Source organism: Rattus norvegicus, chromosome 9, assembly GCF_036323735.1.
Source record: "Rattus norvegicus strain BN/NHsdMcwi chromosome 9, GRCr8, whole genome shotgun sequence".
In the NCBI taxonomy this organism is placed as follows: Eukaryota; Metazoa; Chordata; class Mammalia; order Rodentia; family Muridae; genus Rattus; species Rattus norvegicus.
Genome location: NC_086027.1, coordinates 111100925 through 111127899, shown reverse-complemented (window position 1 = coordinate 111127899; position 26975 = coordinate 111100925). Strand labels below are relative to the sequence as shown.

At 40.6% G+C, this 26975-nt stretch overlaps 1 protein-coding gene across 16 annotated transcripts in view; it reads right to left on the bottom strand.

Annotated features, from left to right (window-relative positions):
• Fer (FER tyrosine kinase) overlaps window positions 1-26975 on the bottom strand; it is a 306999-nt gene that overhangs the window by 146416 nt on the left and 133608 nt on the right. For 12 of the 16 annotated variants that reach the window (XM_063267046.1, XM_063267047.1, NM_001395758.1 and 9 more), the window contains 2 exons: window positions 23691-23897; window positions 18179-18301 (listed from right to left, as the gene is read on the bottom strand). In XM_063267046.1, the coding sequence (XP_063123116.1) occupies window positions 18179-18301; window positions 23691-23897 (330 nt within the window). 16 annotated transcript variants of the gene reach the window in all.

The following is a 26975-nucleotide window of genomic DNA, read 5'->3' as shown; positions in this document are numbered from 1 at the left end:
TGAGCTACTCGAAAGGAGAACACACACACAGGTAAAATAGTCAAGTCATTAAAAACGCTTTTCAGATCCTACGCAAAGCTAAGGATTTCCTTACTAATCTCTGCCTCTGAACTTGACGTGCTCCCAATCTAATGACATTTGCTTAGCACATCGGACTATGCAAGCCAGGCATTGCAGAGTACTTAGAGTTTATTCAATGCCAAAGTCAAGTAATTTAAGAACGCTTTTGAATCAGAGAACCAAGACAGCCTTGCCAAAGCTCTTCCACTGCAACTCAACTTCATAATCAACATATTGCCTTAATAATCTTAAGCAGAAATACATTAGGCAAGATTTTTCCATATAAGCATCAAAATCACTTTTCTGAGGCCAATTTCCAGGGCATTAGTATTGGAAAGTATAAAAAAATAAATTTCTGTGAAAAGAAACTTTAATTTTTTAACTTATCTATGTAAATTCCATGTAAGAATTACCCTCTTCAATTTCCTATGTCAACAAGAGTTCTCCCAATAACAACAGCAGCAACAACTACACACACATGCACACACATATACACATACACACACACATACCCACACACCACATACACCCCTACACACACACCACACACACATGCACACACACACGCACACACACACACCACACACACACATATGCGTGCGCGTGCGCGTGCGCGCACACACACACACACACACACACACACACACACACACAACTACCAAAGAAAAGCCTAGAAAGTCTCTTTTCTTCATTGGTGTATGATAAATATAAAATTAAAACCTTGCTTGCTGCTCAATGAAAACTTCATAGCTGTCCACATCCAGTGTCCTCACTACATCAGCATTATTTAAAAATAAGACTTTAAAACTATAAATTTCAAATGAAACAAGATCCCTAAAATGATACCATTATTGTTTCATGAGATCAAAACCAAACATGTATGTGGTGGTCTCCATACACTCATGTCTTTGAATGCCTGGCCCATGACGAGTGGCACTATTAGGAGGCATGACTCAAAAAGACATTATGTCTACATGCATATTAATCTCTAGTAATTACAGAGATTAAAAACCTGTTGCCATGGTAAACAGGAGTGTAAGTGACATTGGCACTCGACTTGGCAATGCCTAACAATAGGAAGGACGTGTGGGTGCTTTCTTCTGCCAAGGTCCTGGTATATATAAAGTTGTCATGCACGCCTCACATCCACACAAAGGCATAGATACACTGCCTGTGTTGGTGGAAAATCAAAACAGGCAAACAAAGACAGACAGTCAAGGAAAAGGAATCAGCATGTCCATGGTAAGCACAGATGCATACCCACACTTATTTTAACTTTACTTATAATTAACAAGATATAAACTCAAACTAGTGTTCATCAACCAATCCACGAATAAAGATGGTTTTTTATATAATGAGAATGTATTAAATGTGGAATATTAACCATCTATAAGACAAATGAAATCCTGTCATTTATGAAAACATGGATATGCTTGGAGAATATTAAAGTAAGTCAGGCATAGAATTACCAATATGCTATTTAATCAAATATAAAGCTAAAAAGATTGAATTCATAGAACTAGAGAATAACAATTAAAGCAGTAAAGTGAAGCTGGGAGAGCTTTGTGAAGAGAGCACAGAAAATGTTTACCAAGTAGAAGCCAACTGAAACACTCACACACACACACACACACACAACACACACACTGAAATAGACATGACCTACTAATGCTGGCATTTAACCTCCATAGCACCCTTTCCTCTACATAGTGTGTTAATTACTACTTATTCTCTTGCTCTCACTTTCTCATTGTAAGTAAGAATATCATATACAGATACTTCTCTGAATATACATGTAAATACATATATGTTTATGTACATATATACAAATATTTATATTGACTCATAGTTTTAAAATACATATTCTAATTCTTAACAAAGCCGTATCATTTTGCTTCATGTGTTCTATGGATATCTTACTATTGAAAATTGAGATTATAATGTTTCTTCATAATCTGAATGCTGAAATATTAAGATGCGTCAGATGTTATTTGTACAGTGTCGGTGTAGAAGGACGTTAGTATAAGGCCGCCTTTCATTTCAGCAGAGAACTCCTGTAGAAATGGGTTTCAATTAAGCTCATTTGGCAGATGCTAATGAAGATGGCTCTGGCTCTGTGTGAGGAGGTAATTAGCCTCTTCATTTCCTCGCTCATGCTCTGGCCTTACAGAGAGGCCTCTACTGTGTCAGTCTCTTGGGTCTAGCTCATCTTTTTCAGGCCCCCAAATGGAATTCCTGTTGATATGTCCAAAGACACACAAGTGGTAAAAGCCTTCAAGTCTCGTTTCAACCATTTCCTGGGTTCTGCCTTCTTCTACCATTTTATATAAACACTTTCACATTGATATGTGTCCCTTCGAACTGCATAAAGTGGCCGTGGAATGTGACATACATGTGTCCACATGCATGTGCATGTCTTCGTCAACACTGTTACATACTTCCACAACTGCTCTGAACTGAAATACTAACACATAAGCACTAAGATGTCTTTTGAGGCAGGGTCTCTATGCAGCTCTGGCTGGCCTGGAACTCAATATATAAATCATGCTAACCTCAACCTCACAGAAACCCACCTCCCTGAGTGATGGGACTAAAGGCTCCTGCCACCATGCCCAGCTGGGCTAACATATTATTCATATGTTTTATTAACTTCAAGTGTAATTTTTATACATTTATTATCAATCCCATTTTTAAATGTTTCATTACAAACTGCAACAGAAATTAAATAAAGCCTATAATTCTGGCTTACTTTCAATTTTACTAATATTTTACCTTAATGCCTATGCTGCCTTTTAATAAAGTGTGTTTGTACTATTAAGCAACCAGTAAGCAACTTGCTTGTTGTTATCTGTGCACTACAGAAGAACACACTGAATCCACAGCAGGGTCCAAACCACCTGATGTCTCGTTCAACAATGTAGGCCATAGGAAAAACAAAGCACTATCAGGACAAAAAGTTACGCCATATTCCTGGACCTTCCAGTAACGACAGGGGAATGTGATGTCTACAAGTGATCATGAGGGCATGGAGCACAATGACTTCCACACCAGGTGACACCATGTTAGACTCTTTCCTATCAGGACTCCTGTCTTCCCATGTTCAGGCTATGTGGAATTCTTGTGACGAAAATAAAACAGTAACGATAGGTACAAAATTGCTTTCTTGGGTATGTTAGTTATTGATACCATTTTGCTGTCTTTTTCAATTTTGAGAAAACTCTATTTCAGAATGAACCTCACACAGATGTGCTGAAGAGGCCATGATTTATCAACATGAAATGTCAAGGAAATTCCTTGAGCCAAGGAGTTCCCAGTCAGCCAGAACATAAGGAAAGCTTGTCTCAAAAAGACATAAAGGTGAGGAAGAGGCAGGGCTGTGGGTAGGGGCAGAGCAAGCACACGGCCTGGTGTTCAGTGCCCAGCACTGGCAAGAAAAACATGAGACACTTGTAATTTTATTTGTAAATAATGTTGTTCTGGTTGAGGCATCATTTTATAAACAATTACAGTCCTTTCCTTGTGGCCTCGCAAGCTGTGAGCTGTCCATTTAAGAGCTGAATTTTCAGCAAGTTCGCAAGTTCTCTCCATGTCACGTAGCACGAGCACAGGCCCACGTCTGTGCTTTACCTGATCTTGGACCTTTTTCCTTTCAACATTTAGCATATAATTAAGGGCTCAAAATTTCTAATGCTATCTTTAAATTTTTTCAGTATATTTTTGATTTGAAAGTCTTGTTTCTATGTCTACAAGTTTGTGATGATTGCATTTTACTTTCTTCTTTATTTTCTATGTATACACAGTTTTAAGCAATTTCTAATGTACTAGGTATCTCGATTATTGCATTACCAAACACTTTCCCACAGTTGAAAGGTAATTCCCCTTCTACCTGACTTTCCATGATCCTCCACTCTAGTTCCCCCACATCCTCTCAGTTAAAAGGAATTTGTTACACTTCTGGTTTTTAAGTATAACGAAAAGATCAAGCATTTAGTTACGTCTTGGGATAAGAACGTTTCAGATCCTAGCCTCCTATATTTTCACTGCTTAGTCACTTCTCCACTGTGTTCATTTTTTATTTTAATCCCCAAGCACACGTCAATGGTACCCACCAGTGCCGAGTTGTAGTGGTGGATTCTATTCCACATTATACTTCTGGGATGTTATACTTCTCATGCACATTTTCACACTTTTTTAGTCGCTATCTATGTGAACAGTCGAATAGTTTTTGTGACTGAGCAAACCCTCATTTCCCTTGTGGTGTTCTCTAGAGTTCTCCCTCTACAAACTCTAGCTGTCCACAGCCTGGGAAAGAGCTATTAGCTGCACAGCTGTATACAATAGGTGATTAATGAATCCTTGCTGATCACAACAACAACAACAACAACAACAACAACAACAACGAAAGTAAGGAGAGGGGAGAAGTCAAAAAGGGGAGAGGAAGGGGGGGCAGATGCATAGAGAAGGTGACAGAACAGAGAATGAACGTGGGAATGCAGGTGTGTGTGTGTGTGTGTGTGTGTGTGTGTGTGTGCACGCGTGCATGTGTGCATGCATGTGTACATGTGTGCTCGCTTCCCTAGAGCAGCCTCCTTGGCTAGGTTAAAATTATACCATTTTTAGAAGGATGCATTTTAGCAGATGTAGAACGACTGGAAAATGGATTCTTATTCTCCCATTTGTCTTCTGATCCTCTGTGACCTTGATTCTGCTATTAAAACTCTCAAGTATCTGAAGTCAAATGTTTCTGACAGACTCCAGATGGATAACTCCAATATTTCCTCTGCTCTTAACTTGGGAGTTCCATACGGCTTTGAAAGACTAGTCTACCTGATCTACTGAAGAAGCTGCTAAGAAGGACTGTCATGTCAAAAATTTTTCTGTCACAAGGTGACAAAAGCTAATTTACTACCTTGCATATATTTCACAACTAAAATTATATGAATCAACTGTCCAGATTGTAGTCAAAACTCAACTCAATTAAGAATTAAACAGATTTTTAAGACGGGCTAGAGCAGAAGCTGAGAGAGATTTGAAGGATGCAGATAGCGAGGTGCCAGTAGGACCTCTGAGAAAGCAGCAACTGTGACAATATTATGTCACCGCGGAGGGACAAGCCTTCACCTGCGGAGCATCAGTGCTGAAGTCTGTGCTGGAGCTCACAATTCCTTCCTGGAAAACATCCACTGCAATGCTGGATTACCACAGCCATCACTCTGTGCACACGGCCAGTGCATTGAGTATCAGTTCAGTTACCTCATTCCACAGACACTGACGGAAGAGCAAATGCTAAGGAATGTAGTGGCCACACCTTCCATGTCTAGACACAGGAGGAGAAGGCAGTACATGGACATGCTCATAGCAGTGGTAAGCGAACACAGAAGTGGTCAACATGTTCTATGCATGCTCTCCCTCACTGACACTAACAGAGCTTACGAGGAGGCAAGACTGACACCATTCTGACTGACAAGAGCCTTTGGGAATTCGGAAAGTGTATCATTGCGAAAGTGGAGTATGTTGGACAGGAGAGTTTAAGTCTGCTCAGAGTGTATACTGTATACACATGTATATAGTGTATAGACATGGGGAGCATTTCAATGAAGAAAGAATGTTCAGTTTGGCTTTCTTGATCAGCCAAAAATATATCAAATATTTAAAAAATATTTAAGTGTCTAATTCTTAAAGTTTCTGTATATTCTGCCCTAAAACAGAATGACTACAGCAAACATACAACTCCCAAGATGGAAAAAGAAAAAGCAAAAAACCATAATCCTCATGCAGAATACTATTTTAAGTCTTTCTCTAAAATTCTCATAAGACTGTGAAAATCAATTTTGGAATATCAACTTCTTCAAAAAGCCATAAAATAGGTATTTCTGCTTCACTGATCCTTGATCATTAGGATACTGTGAGATGATTAAAGTTTAAAGAGGTCATCGTTTATACCTCCAATACCTACCAGGCTATCCTCTGATAGAGTCTCTGATTCCCGCCCCACTCCCTGGCTCTCCAAGGTTAAATGCATGCAGTCTTGCTACACTCGGGCTGTCTGAACCACGGAGCCCGGGTAATGAAGAGATCTGTCTCACAGGCGGGGAGAGCTTATTCCTTTCACCAGGTCAGTTTGCATGGATGGCCCTTCAGCATTAGTGGGCATCAGGACTGTCCACCACAAGGCATTAAGGCTTTCAGCATCACTCGCTCCCAAAGTTCCTCAATCTGTGGGCCTGCAGTGGGGCCGGGACAGTAATAAGGCAGGGTGATGGCGGTCAAGTCTGACAGACTTCACAGATAACTAAGCTAGGGGGTCACAAATTTATCTCTGTAGCACCCAACATTATCTAAGTCCCAAACTGATCATTTTATGTCTCATTTCATCATTCCCATCTATCACTGGTCATCAATACACTGACTGGCTTCTACAACAAAGCCACAATTACTTGTACAAAATACAAACTTGATTAATTCTTAGCAGAATAAAACCTTTCAGAGCTTTCTATCACCCTCCATACAAAGATCAAACTCTTTCACATAAAATAACAATCACATGTCACTTCTAACCTCACTTCCTGCATCTACGGCTGCTCTAACGGATGACCTCAAAGTCAGACACGCTAAAGCTCAGATTGGTTACCTGACAATTCTGGAAACAGAGATTCTCCAAAACCAAAACTGAGGCTCTCTGCTCCTTGTGAATGTCACAGGGTTCAGTGAAGGCAGTTGCAAGGGGACAAGGTGGGGCGGAGGTAGATGGCACCTGACACCCTCACAGGAAGTGCATGCACCACACACACATACACCAAACACCTCAGACATGCAGGAAAAGAAAAGATCCCCATATTTTCCAACAAATGTGGATTTAGTCATTTGCATGTTTAATGATTTAATTGTTTAATGACTTTAAAGGATTTATTTAAACAGGAAATAACACCACTAAAATGTATTTGATAATTCTGCCTTTTGAGTTGAGCGAGAGATGTGCCTGGTATCAAAAAGGGCCATGGCTGACATATGGACATCTATTCCTAAAGGACGTGCTAGAAGTGACACCTGGCATCGGCTGATGCTGACTCTGCTTTCATCAGGACAGCTGGTCCCCACTGAGATTAGGTGACAAAGATATCATAGCTCACTTTAACAGTGTTGTCAACTCTCTGTTCTGTTTAATAAATGCAATTTGTTACACAGTAACAGAAGAAAAAACAGTTTTTTTCCATATAAATATATATGGATGAAGCTTTCCATTAAAAAATAATTCTCAGTTATCTTTCCAATGCCCATGGTCTTTCTAATTTAAACTCCATTATTTCAATGCCATTAAGTTTTTAACATGCATATTTATTAGTCTTTGAAAAAGAGGATTTGGGACAAGTTCTCTCCGAGAGCCAGGTAGAAGGCGAACATGAATGTAGTAATATAAAATACCAGTGTCTCTTTTCCACAATAGAGTAAGCTTGCCTATCTTGTACGCTATCATCTTTTCCCTTCTGAAATAGGTTGGTACAGGACAAGATTTGCAAATAAGGAATTTTCCTGACTTTACTATTAGAGAAAAACATCAGTTAAATTGTCAGATAAATTTTATTAAGCTAAAATATAGGTTACAGTAGTCTAAAGTGATAAGAAGGTTAATAAGAAGGCGACAAACATTTTTTTTGGTACTTAAAAATGGATACTTGTTTCTACGAGGGCTGTAACTGTATCATTATGAAAAGGGGTTTTGTTTTCCCCAGTGATAGATATAGGACTGAGGGCCTTGGGCTTGCCAGGTAAGCACTTACCACTGAGCTACATGCCCGACTCCACATAACTTCCAATATAAAGTAAAAAATAAAATGGTAACATAAGAACTAAACTGTTATATGAATAAAACTGAAGCTAAGCATATGCTAATTATTTCAAAACCATTTCTTTCATAATCTAATCAGTGTCCACCTTTCAGACACTTTGAAACATTATCATCTTCAAAATTCATATTAAGAAAAAAGAATTAAATTTAAAAATAAAAATGACATAATATCTTAAGTTTATGATATTTTGTGGAGCTTATATAGTAGGTATTCTCAGCCACATGCTACAGCATATAGCAGTTTACAAACCAGACATCAACAGGGACCCTCCTTGGAAAATAAAAGCTAAAACTGCCACATTTTACCATAATGTATATGCAAACGTTTGTACCTCTGTTATTTTTTTCAAAATTTGTTAAATTTCTATATTATCTAAGAAACAAAAACAAAAACCACCCAGCTTCAAATATTTATGGTCTCCTATGTGATAGATTCTGTGAGGCTCCTGAAAACAAGTAAGACTTCCTGTTGCTCTCAAAACCTCCTTAGCCAGCAGGAGAGTCAGGCACTTACAAGTAACACTTACAAGTGACCATGAAGAGAGGAGCCCCTCACCCTCAGAGGGCTGCACCTACGAGCTTTCTTGGGCTGCAGCTTCTGGGACAGAGAGAGGAATCAGTCTAAGAAGGGCTTAGTTCTGTGACTGAAGAGGCCAAAGCCAGGAAGGACAGGACAGGTCAGGACAGGTGCTGTCCTGTTACAGTCCCATTCTTATCACCGTGCCCAATTCCCAGTACCGGGCACCCAACTCAGTGACACCTCCTCTCCCACTGAAGGATGAGCGACTGAGGCTCGGGACGGCAGCACCCAGGTGCTCTCTGGCTCCTTCCCTCCTAAGTGGGCTCTTCCTGTCTATGAATGAGCGCTTGCCCGCATGTGCGAAAGTGGATCGCAGTGCATGCTGTACCCACACAGACCTGACGAGGCTGCTGGAGCTCCTGCGACTGCAGTAAGGACGGGTTGTGAACTGCCATGTGGGTGCAGGGAATGGAACTTGGGACCTGTGTAATGTGTGCTCTTAAGCCCTGAGCCAGCTCACCAGCCTCCCAGAAACCTTTGCTGTTTTCTTTATCTGTCTTAGTCCACAGGACTCCTGTGTTTCTTAGAATGAGTATCGAATATGTCCTAATACATACATTCATCATTTGAGGAGTAGAACAGTATAGACTATTAATCTCTGCTGAAGTGACTCCAACTGACCACGTAGAGATCTCAGTGAGTTTCTAAAACTTGGTCCTGATTTTTTTCTTCATATTTTGCTACTTGTTACTGAGCATGTAAGGCCTCTTCTACTGTAGCTAAATATTAAATATTGTGGAAAAACAACTGAGATGAGATCACATACATTTCACAATAATAACCCTTTGCTATTTAGGCATTTGTTTAAAAATTTTAGTGTTTAAAGCTGATTTGCTAATATTTCGATCACAAATCTGGAGTCTTATAACTTTTCTATTCTGCTCTATAAAAGTACGACACTTGTCTACCACTGAGTGGAGCGCCCTGCAGTAAGCTGTACTTCTTATTATGCTCCTCTCTACAGCACAAAATGCAATGGCACAACTATACCCAATGCTGCTGAGACTACTGCTAATGCAACTTTGCTATAAAAAATTAAACTCATCGTTGCTCATTTTCTGGGGCGCTGGTTAATTTGTTCCTTCTTAAACATCACTGTATAATAAGTTGGAACAGCCTATGCAAGTTTAATGCCAGACACCAAGTGAACACTGGATTTCTATTGTCTAATGTGCTACACATCGGTCACATTCTTCCAGCAACGAAACATGTTCTGAGCTTCAATACTTTGGTGGGGAAGGCTGGACAGTGGGGCTGTGCTGAGGTCACATTCATGCTGTGCTTATCCACCTGCACTGAAACAGCAAGTTTCTTCCTTACTCCTGGACTCACGGCTCTCAAAACCGGACCTGCATGAACTCCTCAGGTGATTCACCTTCCAGATCACCTGCTTTTGCCTGACTGACTTGCCATCCTCACGAGCCGTGGGGCATCCATGCCTCACTCATGCTGTCCTTTTATCAAACAGCATCCCTGCTCTGCACCTCTGACCTCTTCCTATCTGGGGGCAGCTTAGTCCATCTGCCTCAAGGAAACACTCATGGCCCTGCTATTTCTCTTCTGGATTACTGAAACATATACTGCTATTTTTAAATATTACTAAAACCTCTCATGTATGTCTCAAATTGACACGCACAAACAAGGCACTGAGACATCTTGAAAACGGTACACATCGGTTTTGTACGCCTTCTTTCAATACAACTCTATGCATTTAGACTCCTCAGTTTGCATGTCTGGGGTTTCACCCTAATTTCTCCCTAAAGAAACTGAGCACAGTCACCAAACAATTCTTTACAGTGTTCTACTAAACGGTGCCATAGAATATACTTATAGAAAAGTTTTCACATAACAAAAATAATTTTTAACCAAAAAATTAAAACTAAGCTTAAGCTGCCCTAAATTATCCCTTCAAACACAAAGTAACATAATTTACTTCCAGAACATGGCCTTTAAGCGTTTCAAACTTATTCACATAGATAACTCAACTTATGAAAATAAAATACCAAAACACTGTTTTGTAGATTTTTCTCCCAGTTTAATATTCTATTCTGTGAGCATCTGGTCCTTCCATCACCCCTCTGTGAACACAGGTGATCACAGTCTAAGCATGTGTGACGACAGGAGTCAATGTTAGCAGTGTCCTCAGCCACCATGCTCTGTCGTCTCATTCCATCTGCATTACTTTCTAAAGCCAAGAAGCACATGTCCCCCCAGAAGCCTTGCCGATCAGTAAGATCTACACCAGACTAGGGAACAGACCCTGTGGGGCCTGCCCATCACTTCCTCTCGGTTCACTTACATCTAGGACTAGAACCAGGACTATGAAAAGTTTATGTATAGATTCTAGAAGATGAGCTCAAACCATTTGAACAATGTCTTTCTCTTGAACATAAAGCTATTTCAGAGCACTTCAGTGATAAATGAGCTGCCCTACTAGAGTCCAGTTTGACAGCTAAACCCTTTGGACAGGTAGGTTAGGAACTGATTACACTCTTACAACTACTCTAGACCTGGAGGACAACCCAGTTGAACTTGTACAGAGTATTACTAGCTTCACTTTACTGCCTACCTTGTCACAAATACAAAGGTAGAACAATGCAGACCGATCCATGCTTATCACCCTGTACAAAGCACAAGTCCAAGTGGATCAAGGACCTCCACATAAAACCAGGTACACTCAAACTAATAGAAGAAAAAGTGGGCACTCGAACACATGGGCACTGGGAAAATTTTCCTGAACAGAACACCAATGACTTATGCTCTAAGATCAATAATTGACAAACGGGACCTCATAAAATTACAAAGTTTCTGTAAGGCAAAAGACACTGTCAATAGGACAAAACGGCAACCAACAGATTGGGAAAAGATCTTTGCCAATCCTACATCTGATAGAGGGGCTAATATCCAATATATACAAAGAAGTCAAGAAGTTAGACTCCAGAGAATCAAATAACCCTTTTTAAAACTGGGCTACAGGGGTTGGGGATTTGGCTCAGAGGTAGAGCGCTTGCCTAGCAACCGCAAGGCCCTGGGTTCGGTCCCCAGCTCCGAAAAAAAGAAAAGAAAAACAAACAAAAAAAAACAAAAAAAAAAAAACAAAAAACTGGGCTACAGAGCTAAACAAAGAATTCTCAGCTGAGGAATGCCGAATGGCTGAGAAACACCTAAAGAAATGTTCAACATCTTTAGTCATAAGGGAAATGCAAATCAAAACAACCCTAAGATTTCACCTCACACCAGTGAGAATGGCTAAGATCAAAAACTCAGGGGACAACAGATGCTGGCGAGGATGTGGAGAAAGAGGAACACTCCTCCATTGTTGGTGGGACTGCAAGCTGGTACAACCATTCAGGAAATCAGTCTGGAGGTTCCTCAGAAAATTGGACATTGAACTACCTGAGGACCCAGCTATACCTCTCTTGGGCATATACCCAAAAGAAGCTCCAACATATAAAAAAGACACGTGCTCCACTATGTTCATCGCAGCCTTATTTATAATAGCCAGAAAATGGAAAGAACCCAGAAGCCCTTCAACAGAGGAATGGATACAGAAAATGTGGTACATCTACACAATGGAATATTACTCAGCTATCAAAAACAATGACTCATGACATTCATAGGCAAGTGGATGGAACTAGAAAATACCATCCTGAGTGAGGTAACCCAATCACAAAATAACGCACGTGGTCTTTACTCACTGATAAGTGGATATTAGCCCCAAAGCTTGAATTACCCAAGATTCAATCCACAGACCACATGAAGCTCAAGAAAAAGGACAACCGGGGTTGGGGATTTAGCTCAGTGGTAGAGCGCTTGCCTAGCAAGCGCAAGGCCCTGGGTTCGGTCCCCAGCTCCGGGAAAAAAAAAAAGGACAACCAAAGTGTGGTCCTTCTTAGAAGGAGAAACAAACACAAGAAAATATGGAGTCAAAGTGTAGAGCAGAGACTGAAGGAAAGGCCATCCAGAGGCTGCCCCATCTTTGGATCCATCCCACACACAAGCCACCAAACTCAGATACTATTGTTGATGCCAAGAAGTACATGGTGACAGGAACCTGATAAAGCTGTCTGCTGAAAGCCTGTGCCAGAGCATGACAAATACAGAGGCAGATGCTCGAAGCCAACCATTGAACTGAGAACAGGGTCCCCATTGGAGGAGTTAGAGAAAGGACTGAGGTAGCTGAAGGAGTTTGCAACCCCATAGGAAGAACAATATCAACCAACCAGACTCCCCCACAGAGCTCCCAGGGACCAAATCACCATCTTAAAAGAACAAAAGGAGTGCATAGGTAGCAGAGGATGGCCTTGTCAGGCATCAATGGGAGGAGAGGCCCTTGGTCCTGTCAAGGCTCCATGCCCCGGTGTAGGGGATGTCAGGGCAGGGATGTGGGAGGAAGTGGGTGGGTGGGTGAGGGAGAACCTTCATAGAAGCAGGAGGGGGGGTGATAGCGGGGTTCTGGAGGGGAAGCTGGAAAATGGTATAATATTTAAAAATGTAAGTAAAAAGGCAATTAAAAATATTTTGTCACAAAATATGGCAACTGTATTCACATGACTGTTTATTCTCTTCTGTATTAATTTTATATTTTATGTATAACCTCATATTTATATTAAACATTTTCTCTGTTAAAAAAAGAACTCTTTTCCCCCTTAATTATCATATTTTATGCCTACATATTTTTAACTGTTAATAATAACAATAAGCAAAATATCCTGGAAAACACAGTATCTAAAGAAATGAAGGTAATTACTGAACATGTAGCCAAGGGTTCTTACCCAATTCCTCTCTTCTTTTTTGAGACAAGTCTCTCCCTGATTCTGATCTCATCACACGAGAATGTCTGTCTAGCCTGTACACCCTAGACACCGCACCCTTGCCACCCCGAGCTGGAGTACAGGTGCCGGGCTCAGCACCTTGCATGGATGCTGGGGATCCAAAGGTGGGATTTTGTGCTTCGTGTGCCAAGAACTCACCACATCACCCACCTGTCCAGCCCAATTCTGTTCTTAACATTGCTCCAACAAACGTCTTCCTGGACCAACTGCTGGACAGCAAATGCTACATCACAAGACTGCTCTAGCTGTCTTAATACTGAGGAGGTAATAATACACTCACAGGCTTAGGATATTAAAGACTGGAGTGAGGCAATGGGACAAATCAGCCAGCAGAGGCACTTGCTACCAAGCCTGACGACCTGGGCCTGAAGCTCGGGACCAACACCGGGGAAAGACGGAACTCACTCCCACAATGTCCCCCTGACCTCCACACATGACACTTAAAATGGAACACATTAGAAGGTGTAACTAATTTCTTTTACATTCTATCTGCCATTTATAAACATATTTATATACACACAAGCGACAAGGACATAAATTATGAATTACTGCGGAGTCAAAGCTGCACGTTTTACGATTTTGGCAGATTCTACCATACAACCTTCTAGAACGGTTTCATGAGCTCATACTCCAAAAGCAAATGATCACAGTGATCTGTTGCCATGGACGTCAAGAAAACGAGATATTATTTTAAATTTAGATTCTCGAGATAGAAATGGCATTTGATACGGTTTTAAATTTTCTTAGTCTACTGACAGTGGAGACGTATCTCTACACCACTAAAGGCATCTAAAAGGTATTTCTAGCTTTGAAGTGTGCATTCACCTGGAGGGCCAGCTACGCTCCTTACTTACTCTCACTTACTAGGAGCTTTGCGGCATACTGATGAGATCTACTATTTTGTGGAACATTTTATATAAAGACTTTTTTAAAGCATCACGTGTGTGTGTGTGTGTGTGTGTGTGTGTGTGTGTGTGTGTGTGTGTGTGTGTAGATAGGTATCCACACATGTGCACACACATATCCTCTGAGGATAATCATCTACTTGATGGGTTTAGTTGTGTCCTTGCTCGATTGTTGAACATTTCACTGTTACCCCTGCATATCACCACACAGAGAACACATTTACTTCTACATCTCTATGAAACTGTACTAAGAACCCTTATTTGATCACACAGTTTGAGCTAAGCCAGCTATGCTACTACAAGGCTTTCATCCTAACACTGGGAAGGAGGAGACTCAATGCCAATGGGTGCTATATGAGACCCTGTCTTAATCATCAAAAACTCAATTTTAAATATTTTAGAAATGAAATGCAGTAGCTATCCCCTTGTCCACATGATACTCAGGCCCCCAGTGTGATCCCAGGCCTTCACCACATCCACATACTCTCTGTTAACTCCTTGCTGTCCTCACAATTCAGAACACCACTGAGCACAGTGGCTAGTAAGTAAGTATCTATGAATGAATACTGAACCATGTGTATTTCCATTATTCTATTTATTCAAATGTATAATTGTCTTAAAAACCACCCAATGCATCTTCATAAATTAAGGACTGTGGGCACAGATTTAGGGAAAGGAAGTCTCTCTGGTTTCAGAAAATGCTAAACTAAGAAGACCTAAATCTAGCAAACCCTATGTAATAAGCCACTATAAAAAGAAAATCTTAGGTGACGACGCTGGGCAGGGTAGCTACCTCACCAAAGCTGACAGTAAAGCGGGCTCGAGCCATCTAACAACGCAGAGTGCGCTGCACGCCGTAGCCTTCCTCTGGGAACCGGAGCAGCTTGTTCTGCCCTTATCCAGCATGCAGCTGCCAGCCTCTTCTGCAGACAAGTTACAACTTCTCATTATGAGAAAGAAATTTATTACACCTTCGCAAAATAAGCCTGCAATATTTTGGCAATCCATACTTAAGTCTGGCAAACAGCCACAGTCACTTGGTTCAGCCAGGAGGCAACCATTGCAAACTCACAGCTCTCTGCCAGGCTGACCTGCATTTATTCATGAACACGGGGAGCTCTGCGTTCCATTCAGAGAATTTCTGCCCTAAAAGCTGTATTGGAAGAAATATTAGCTTTACCTAGTACACTAACTTCTGAAGTGCCATTTAAATGCTGCATTGGGTGAAGTCTTACGTAGACTTTCTCAAAGTCTACATTGTATCTTGAACTCCACTTCTCTGATACCAGTTTTCTGATTTTCCTTTTATAGAGATTTAAAGGTTTGAATAGCTGGAAGTCACTTTCCAACTTAGCATCTTATCAAGGTAGAAGACTTCCTTTCCTCATATCCACATTCACATTCCTTACAGCTGTGACCCACGGTTAACAACAGGGACTAAGTCCCAGTCCTGCCCCCTATCTGCTATGCTATCGTCAGGGTCTTTCACTATTTAAAGCAATAGCTCCCCTTCCATCATCCTGTATGATGTTAAAGGTAACAATAATCCTGATATATAATAGCAATATGGGAGGGGTACGTGAGATAATGCATAGGAAGAGGTCAGCCAAGGGTTAAGGGAATGCTCGATGGTGGAGTGCCTGCTAGGTACCCAGGAGGCTGTGGACTCAAGCACCAGCACTGGGAAGGAAGATGATGGGATGGGGGTAGGGGGCTACTCAAAAGTCCTAAGACTTGACTGACAATGTCAATGCTTAACATCTGCTGACTGCTTACTCTTATCCAACACTCTTCCAGGTACCAGGGAGACAGAGATACTAAGTAAAACGTTGATCTTACAGCACTTGCACTGCACGAGGAAAAGAAAAAATTAAAATATGTGATGTCATCTGAAGGTGAATATTCATAACCATTAGAGATTAACCAAGGAGCAGAAAAGAATGAGGAGGATACACTATTTGCACATGACAGAGTAGGGTTGCTGAGGGTCTCCTCGGCAGGCAAGGAGCTGATCGCAGGAGCCCATTCACTAATAGCATCATCAAGCAACTCCCCCACTCCACTTGTCTAGTTTTCCTGCACTTGAGATTAAATGCAAGGAATAAAGATAAGAAACTGCCTTAGTCACTTAGCCATTACAGTAATAAAATGATATTTTGATGAATAAGAGGAAAAAATAAATGGGAAACAGAAATTGCATCTAAAGCATTCTTTACGTAGACTAAATATAAAATCTATAAAGATGAAAATTAGATATTTTATAGCATATTATATGGCCAAATATATTAGCTTCTTACACAATTTAAATCAAGGAATAGATTCAGTAATAAGAGGACAAATGACTTTTCAAAGGAAGACATAAAACAGTGGAACCACCACAACAAACTCCATATCACTAGTTCCACTCATAACTGAAAACTGTCCTTGCCACCTCTGTTTCAATTATCTTTACAAGAGACTAAGAGGAGTCTTTGAACAACATTTACAGTAAACAGATACTCGTGTGCATACTTGAAATCTAGGTTTAAATCAGGTTAGCATGTCGATTGGCTTTGCTTTTCATCTCAAGCTCTTTAACCTTCTGCACCTCCAGCACTCACTAGTTTGCATATCTCGCACTATGAAATGATGGGTGGTCAGCTCTGTCACATTAGCGATCTGACAGAAAGATAATAACTGACCATGTAATAGGCTAGAGAATCCAATCCACTACCTAAGTTCACTTCATGGAAACTTTTATGCAGTGAGAGATGTAATTTTATTTGAAATTATATATTCCTACTCAGACTCAGATCTGCGGGTTAATTTCCATCATGGATTTGATCTCTAACGTGAACCTGACTAACTACAGATTGTGCAGATATCTGGTTAGCTTGTACAGCCAAGCAGTACTATATGTAAAACAGTTTATTTTGTGTTAACCTAATGGGTAAAAAGTATGTTACTGGCTCAAGGTTGATTCTAACAGGATACACAAGAACTGAAGTTCATACTCAAGTGTATAATAAGAATACAAAACCCTTGTCATCTCGTTGGAGAAACTAGGTGTAGATGGAGACATTAAAGGTAAGCTCGGGCTTGGATTCTGAGAATCTAGGTGTAAAACAAAAGAACAAACTGTCAAGCTATATGTCCTAAAGTGAGTGTGAAGTGAAACTTAGGACGAGTCTACACTAAGGGAAGGATAACACAGAACTGATCTATAACAATCAACTGGATACAAGTCTCTCTCCAATTTCAATGTCTTTCCCATTTGTACACTGCTCATGTTGCACAGCCCTCAAAGAAAGAGCCCTGCCATTCCCAGCCCAGCTCCCCCAGCTGTCAACATGCTGAAAGGCCCACCAGGCTCCCTGCTGCGCTGTGCTCCAGGTCCCTAAGGTGCTGTGTGAAACACATAACACTCCCTGCGCAGTCTGACCTCACAGTCCCTTAGTGCATCAAAGAATCGTGCGCGATAGATCTCACAGGTAAAATGTCTAAAGCGAGCTCTGAGCTAGTGGTCTGGCCCCTCAGAGGGGAGCGAAGATTTTCTGAGAAGGGACGTAAAGCTTTAACCAGTCCCAAGCTTTCAACGCACTGTAAACCTACACTCAAAACTAAAACTCTGACTCACTCCCAAATGCTAGACCTCTTCCTTGATGTCTACATCCTCAAATCTTTTGCCAGAACTTTTCAAAGTATGATCCTCACATCTTTCAAGATAAATTGGGAAAGAGAGAAAACAAATTAGGCCATTTGTATCCTAGCAAACGCTGAGCAGAAAGGTAATGTGTCTTCATAAAATTAAGGGAAGTCTATATTTCAGCTAGATTGCCAGGAGTTACTGGTGCTCACAGAAGCAATTTGTCCCTGACTTTGGCACATACCCTAAAAGCTTTCTTCTGTGACAAATGCTAACAAAGTAAGTATTCTTTTTTAAAAAATAAAAGAAACAAGGTCTCAGCCCTACCTTTGGAATAGGATTCAGCAGAACCACCCCCGACTTCTTGGTGATGACTTGCTTTGTATTGAAGTGGTGATCTATAAGTTGAGGGATATTTGAAAAGCCGGTGCCCTCAAATCGATATAGATTCTGGAGAGAGAACAACAACATAGAATTATCAGGAAGACATTGTTTCAGAAAAAAAAATGATCTTATCCAGAAGTTAAGTTCTGTTAGAAGAGCTGTCCGTGTACAGCATCATAAATATACAACAATACTCAACTACAAACTTAACAGATAGCAAAATATTAAAATAGACAGAAACATTAGACTCAACAATCTACTGCCAAATATTCTGGAATTCAGAAAAAATTCCAGGCTAAACATAACTCACATTGTTATTATAGCAAGAGGAAAGGCTAATGGAGCTCAACTGCATTGTATGAAAATGGTGACTAAAGCAAATAAGGCAGGTGCCCACTCACGTTTAAGCAGAAGGAAGACGTTACATACGTCTCCATGTATGCTCCCTTCCATAAACTTTCAGTACCAAAATACTGTCAAAGGTTCGAGGGAGTCTAATAAAACAATACCTAAGATACTCATTTCTTACTTGCTAATACAATGGGTTTTTCTACAGTAGGACCTCAATGGACCACTGATATATATAAAGATGCAAACATCATTCACACGAGAGATAAAGCTAAAGAAATAAAGACGAGCATCAGTGATAAGCCTTTGAGATCAGCAGGCTCAGAGCCTGGTATCTTTTTAGAGGTACTTTGTTATTTCAGTGTGTGTGTGTGTGTGTGTGTGTGTGTGTGTGTGTGTGTGTGTGTGTGTGTGTCCCCGTGTCCACAGAAGCCATAAAAGGGTGGCGGATTGCCCCAGGCTGGAGTTACAGGTGGGTGTGAGACATTTAGCATAGATGCTGGGGGAATCCAACTCAGGTCCAGAAGCTATCTCTCCATTCCCAAGTTTACTTATGATTTGTATTGTCTGTCTCCCTTGTAGATTGCAGGCACTGTAGGCAAAAGACTCATTTATTTATCACTCAGTATAAGAGCCCTGTGGTCTGGTACAGTCTGTGGCCTGCAGAAAGAAACATGTGAATGACGTACAATGCCTTCAGTGTTGTGAAGAGAACAAAACAGTTTATACATGGTTCACACACTCATGAGCACAAGATGTTATATGTGCAATGTTTAACGAACAAAGTGAAGTTCACACACAATGAAATCTCACATCCACCCTACTCTGAGTCTTATGCATCCCTAGAACTTCACAACTACCTAATAAAACCTTAGATTTTCTGTTTCCCTTTCTTAATTTAAGAACATTTCAAAATTTGGAATTACTAATTTTACAAAAATTATTGTAATACCTGTGAGGTTCTCAGCACCCTAACATGGTATAAAACCAGTCCATTCCCCTTCTTGGACAGGAAGACACATCGATGGATATAAAGGCATTAAGATATCATCAATGTCGTGTAAGCAAATAAAAGAGAGAAGAGAATGCTCCCGGTGTTTTGGGTTGTTCCTTTACTCTCAAGGCCCCATATGCTGCACTAGATGTGGCTTCAAAGGGATCTGAGTCCCTCCTGCTCCTCTGACCTAACCCCACAGAGAATGGTTCAGCTTGATGATACTATGGCAGGCAGCAAAGGAAGCCTAACGTGGGCCGCTTTGTTGGTTGGTTTGATTGATTTGATTTCTTTGGGACGGAATCTTGCCATGTTCCCCAGGCTGGCCCTGAAAAAGGTCGTTGCTTGCTCAGTACCTCCTGGGAAGTAAGGCTTCGGAATGGCTAAGTCTGACAGTATACTAGAGGTGTAGAAAATGACATGACGTAGCTATTGCCTTGCCCTACTGATGTCAGAATGATTGCTGTGCAATGGGAAACATAATCCTAACTACACAGGATAAGCCACAAGTTTGGAACTGCTATGCAAAAATATGTTGGCATTTTACTGCACACAAGGAGACCCACAGCATGAATTTAAAATGTAGCTTTAAAGAGCCCAGAGACTGCAGTAATGAATCTAAGTAATTCGTACATTTAATTACCTCAAAGTGAACTTGATACTTGATCAATATCTATCTCTCTCCATTTTTTAATTAAAAAGAATATGCAGTTGGTCAAAGCTTTGGGCACATATTCACCACAATCTGATGCTCTCACTCACGACTGTCAGGTGCCAAGTAACCTGAAGTGGGCCTTCCATCACCCGGACGCTCATTTCTTCATGCTGAGTACAGTAAGACCCTTCTATTTGACGTGTACAGTGCAGTGTTGTACATTAAACTCTACCTACTCTGCCATGAGAGCCAGGACTTCCCGTTTCCAATACAGACACTGCACCACTGTACCCGTGGACCGACCTCTCCTGCTTTTACTCTCTCTGCTGTTCAAAGCTTCTGTAGTGACTACACAACTCCAGGCTTCCACACAGCGAGTGTCTTCTACTTGGACTATTTTACCTAATAGCACTATCCTAGCATATCAGTGTTATTAGCCCTGACAGGATTGATGACATTTGTGTGACTGAACAGTGCCCAGGTGCCTGTGCCCCACCACCTTCTCTTCACATATCTCCTGGACAACTGGGTGATTTCACATCCTGGCTATTCTGAATAGTGTAGAGAAAACCATGGACATGTCTCCTTCTAACACGTTCTTCATTTCAATTAGTCATCTGATCCAAGACACAGGGTGGGATCATGTCACAGCTCCCTCTCTGGTTGTCTTGGAGGCACCGCACTGATCTCTGGTTGTCTGGGACTCCTCGCACTGATCTCCACAATGACCACGCTAGTTGACATTCCCAACAAAATGTATGCTTCTTTCTCCACTTCCTCCCAGCTTCAGCTCTCAAGTCTGTCTTCTGAAAAGCAGATGTGTTCCCAGTGGTCTAACTGATATCATCAGAGGTGTTGAACGTCTTTCATAAATGTCTGTTACTGTTTACATTTCTTCTTTTAAGAAAAAGCTACTGAAGTCCTGCTGCTATGAACGGGGGTGGGGGGGTTAATGGGGTCACACCCCTGGACAAGACACTACAGGCAATGGATAATGGCTCTTCCCATGGAGGAGCCCTGCAAATGGCTGTCCAGTACAAGTGGCTCCCAAACTATATGCACATAAACAAAAAAGTCTTAGCGGGCTATATTTATATGTTTATGCATACACAAACGTGTGTGTGTGTGTGTGTGTGTGTGTGTGTGTGTGTGAAAGGCTCTCACTATGAGAATGGGAACATCTGCCGAGTTCTGTAAGATTCAGTGTAATGTACGTCCATTCTCGCTTATCTTACATTTCTCATCTGCTGCCTTTAGTGGCAGTTTCCTCGGGAAATGTTCCATTCCCATGCATTAACACTGCTTCCAGGGTCTTCCTGTGTTGGGCTCCAGCTTCACAGAGATCGGAAAGGGGCCTTCATCTTTCTTGTTGTTGTTGTTGTTGTTGTTTAATTCTTAAAAGACACTGTTTTGTGACATAATCTGTCCTGGAAAAAGCTCAGTGCACGGCAGTTGAGTGGATGGCTTAGTCGGTGGTCGCTGGACGAATGCTCTATAACGTCTCCACCCCATGTGTCCAGGATATGGGTCAACTCCGCTGCTCCTCTGCTAGCTTTTCTGGTTAGATTCTGATCTAGTCAGGGATGAATGTTCAGTGTTGGATTCTGCTATTGTTACGTTCCGTCCTTCCTTTATGATTTATTAGTACCTTTTTAATATATTCAACTAACTGCTAATTTCACATATCAAATATTACTTCTGTGTTGTTGCTGGCTCATATGTTTAGTTCTAACATAATACTCAGTAAGCATATTCTGAATGAATGAATGAATGAATGAACAAGAGAATAAACAATGCCATTATATAAAGATTTCCACCAAAATTTTATTTTAAAATATGCTTTTATCTTTAATTCATCACTGCCCATTAATCTAAGTTTCATGGCTCAATCAGTCAACCCTAAGTTCACACTTGTATGTATACAAGTTTCTAAGTCACTAAAATCCTATAGGCTTTGCTTATTGTGGTTGTGGTTAATCTTTCTGTAGGTACCTAGTATTAGCCTTGTGCCTTGACATAAACTAAAGCTGTGGACAGGCATTTTTCAGATGTGAGCAATTTCAAATAATGGACTGAAAAATAACAAATGCAGGCAACAATTCATTTGCCAAAAGCACTGACACTATAAATTTCTCAGTAAGTAAAGGGGAAAATGTCTAAATTACTATTCATCTATTTAGTGCCTAATAATGCCAGTGTACTATGGAGAGGCTTGGCAATGCTGAGGCCTATGAGAGTGCTCAGTGGGTGGGGCCTATGAGAAGGCTCAGTGGGTGGGGCCTATGAGATGGCTCAGTGGGTGGGGCCTATGAGAGGGCTCAGTGGGTGGGGCCTATGAGTGGGCTCAGTGGGTGGGGCCTATGAGAGGGCTCAGTGGGTGGGGCCTATGAGAGGGCTCAGTGGGTGGGGCCTATGAGAGGGCTCAGTGGGTGGGGCCTATGAGAGGGCTCAGTGGGTGGGGCCTATGAGAGGGCTCAGTGGGTGGGGCCTATGAGAGGGCTCAGTGGGTGGGGCCTATGAGAGGGCTCAGTGGGTGGGGCCTATGAGAGGGCTCAGTGGGTGGGGCCTATGAGAGGGCTCAGTGGGTGGGGCCTATGAGAGGGCTCAGTGGGTGGGGCCTATGAGAGGGCTCAGTGGGTGGGGCCTATGAGAGGGCTCAGTGGGTGGGGCCTATGAGAGGGCTCAGTGGGTGGGGCCTATGAGAGGGCTCAGTGGGTGAGTATGCTTACTGCTTGCTGCAAAAGCCTGGCAGACTGGGTCTGACTCCCCAGAGCCAAAGAGTTAGAGAGAAGTGACTCTGGTGAGCTGTCATGTGACCTGCACGCATGTGAAAAGCAGCACTGCCCTGTCCCCACACATCACAAACGCACACAATGATCATAAGTAAGTCATTAAGTAACTTAAATTTTTAAAACTTCCAAAAGTATTAGCTTTGGAATAAATAATGTGAATATACTGTTTATATTTATCATTTTCTATTTACTGCTTATTAAAGTCAACAGATATTAAAGAAAAATAGAAAAAACAGTAATAGTAAATCATAAATAAATTAAGTCCTCTTGAATTGAAGACTTTCCTTAATGCTACTCAACAAAATAGATTATAGTTTGAAACTAGTTAAAGAGGTACACAGCTCATAACCTTAAATTTTACTACTGGAAAGAAAATACAGGGTATTTCCCTTACTTTTGTTTTTAACTTAAAATACTTTAGTACTCAAATTCAACGTTTTAGAGATTTCCATTTAAATTTAACTTTATTAACTTTTTAATGATATTTTCTCAGTAAGATCAATATTTCAGTCAGTTTCAGAGCATTATGTCTATGGAGTTACTGCAGAGTTAATGTTAAACTTAAGAGTGTGGAAAGCAATTCTCATAAGCCATCCACCAGTATATTTCAAGTCTACCACAATGGATTACGTCAATGTATACGTATGAACTAGACTGGACACGTACATCAACAAACTGTATGATAAAGTGCCTCCTTTGTCCGTCAGAATATACAGAAAGGACATATTCACCAGGTTTCCCATGGCTCTCTCGCACCAGGAAGTCTCCCTGCTGCTTCAGCAGTTCTTGTGCCTCTATCCTGGGGATGGCACCGTGGTACCAGTCATGCTCCGCCAGGGGCTTCTCACCCACAGAGATCACGTCAGAGAGCTGCTAAACAAATATTTAAACAAAAGTTATAAAAAAACATATTTTTCCTAGTAAAATTCTTTGCAAGTACTTTGTATATATGTTCTGCCTTTATCAGTCAATTAAAAATTAAATGATAATTCTGACATTTTCATAATTATTTTTAACAAATGTTTCCTGGAGTATGAGGACTGAAGTTTAGCACAAGTAACTATCCTTTGATACTTTCTTTCTATCATGCACAGGGACATTAGCATTTCAGGTCAACAGTCCTAATCTTATTCCCATTATCATAAAATAAATTTATTTAATAATATTGACCAATCAGAAAAATTATGAAAGAATATTTCCAAGTAATTTCTAACAAACACACTGAACATGGTTTGCATTGACTTGATTAACAGACTGTGCTCCATGCATAACAACAGGTAGGAAAGGGTCTCGGGCTCAGCCCGAAGCCACCTCACTGAGCTCCTCATGCCCACTCCTCTACTGTACCTCTGTTAGCCATTACTCTGCCACATGGCCACTCATGGCTTTGCAAAGCAATGGCAGATAAAGCCCTGGGAGAGACAGCATCAAAGGAACTCAGCAGCACGCAAACACGACGCATGCAGAGGCAAGTGTAAGCCATGAACACAGAAGAAAAGCAAGTCACCTATGGCTTTAGGGGCAGACGCTCATATCAAATAGCTGACATAATAAGAGTGAACTACACGGCCTTCAAAGCCCTGAACCTACAGAAGGTGCGATCATACATGCTACAATCACAATGAGTTTTCTCGTGCTCTACTCCCATGGGAACTACACAAACTAAATTGGAGTATTTACACAAATTATTATAGTTCTTGGAATACGCACTGGTGATCCTCATGAAAAGAAATAACTTGGAAATAATGAAGATTAATAATAAAGTTATATTTTGGATCTAAAATTTCCTCCAAAAGCCCTGTGTTGAAGACTCTGTCCTCAGAACACAGTGGGTTGGGTGAAAGTAAAGAAGTCAGACCATCTGGTGGCAGGGCCTTGGAAGGACTCCCGCCTCCTTCACACACGGTAAGAGCCAAGTGTGTACTCCCAGCAGTGACTCCAAACAAGCCGTTCCTCCTCAGCGGCATTTACCTCAGCACTTTACTACAGCGAAAGGAAGCTGACAGCACAATAAAGAAAAGGCAAACACATGCATCATCATTTACGGACTGATATTATGAATCTTATTATGGTAACTAGGTAGTAAGTAAAAGATGGTTTTAAAGATAGCCTTCACTCATCTATATCACTGAAAAGGTTTGAAATATTCTAAGTCCAACATACTACTATCCAAAGTTCATCTGTCTGGTAAAAAAAAAAAAAATGTCCTAAATAAGCCTCAAGAAGATCACACTTTTTGTGGTTATTCTTCCATTTATGACAGCTATAATTTTAAATTATGAACCCAATGTGGCAATTTTTCATTAGCCATTTTTTAGTTTTAGTACTAACAATAATGAAAATAATGACATACAGCAAGCCAACCACCGGGAAGCAAGACAGCAGATGCTACATTTGAAAGGGGATGTGCTTCCTGCCCAAAGCTCTTGGTGAACTGATACCAAGAGCTCGTCGTTTTTAAAGAAGGTAATCAAAAATGTTGATATTTCTTTCCCATATTCATCACAATATATCTAAATATAGTAGTCTAAGATTTTTACTGTAGTAGAAAGCTATTTCTAAGTCTCTCCAACAACAAAGCACCCAAAGGTGAAGAATTCAAAAACCTCCTTCTCAAAGGGTCTTCCTAACAGGACAGTGACCCAAAGCAAGGACACCACAGTCTGTTCTCCTGCCAGTTAGCCAATCAGCCACCACAACTGTCATTTACTCAGGCCTGGAGGAATATGGAGTGCTTGGTAAGTCTGGAACAAATACCGAAGAAGTTACCAATGGATTTGAAGATAACTATTATGGGAGGAAATTATCTTCAGAAAATATCTACCAGGTTTGTACTTTGTCTTTTGTGTGTAAGAAAATATATATATTTTATTGATAAAATGGGCCCCAATATCAATGACAGCACATTTTCACCAGTTGACGTGATCACTAGTAACTTTACATCACATATTTCACCTACAACTGTGAGGAGATTGCTGCAATCATCAGTGTGTAGCCAGACTTCCATATTGAATATGGGAGTGTAGCATGGTCTGTTTCTTATTTCAGACATTTGAAGAAATACATGAAAAACACACCGATTTGGTTTCATACAATAAAAATTGTACAAAATTAACTTTAATAAGTCCTCCTTGAAAATGATGTATAAGTAATTCAAAATCTGCCACTCAGAGAATAAATTTGATGTTCCTTAACACGACTGTACAGAAGAAATTAGCATATGGCTACGATATAACACAAAATATTTATAGTTCCTTGTTACTTGTTTCTTAACACTTTAGAACCTGAAAAAAGGTAGATTAAAACCTTAATAATAGAAGACAAGTGGTATTTAAATTTGTATAAGTGGTATAATATTGACTTTTAACTTGTTATGGGAGTTATAGGTTACTTTTCTAGATATAAAGATGAACACAGAAAACTGCATGAGAATAGTAACACCCCTACACCCTCCCACCCCCATCCCCCACAAGTCTGATACTGTAACTGATAACATCTCTATCCCCAACACCACTGATGATGGAAGGCTCATATTAGGATTCTAATACTGGAACTGATAAATACCTTAAACGCAGCTGTAATATAGTTTTCAAGAAAAAATGCCAGTAAAACATATTTACATTATGATTCTATATAAAAAGAAGGGTGTGTGTGTCCATGTCCGTGTGTGTGTGTGTGTGTGTGTGTGTGACCAAATTCTGATTCAAATATTTCTAGAATTAAAATAATACCTATGTCAATACAGTGCAGAAAAATGACTTTTAAAGAGACAGGATTGATTAGTTTAAATTTTTTTCTTTATTTGAATTAGAGAGCAATAACTTGGATCAAGACTTCTATGAACCAGAAGGTAAAGAATGTTTTTCAAAGAGGAACATTATATAGTCCACAAACAGGAATTACCGTTCACGGCAGCTGTAACATAGAACTAGGAGGCTGCTCAGCAGGCAT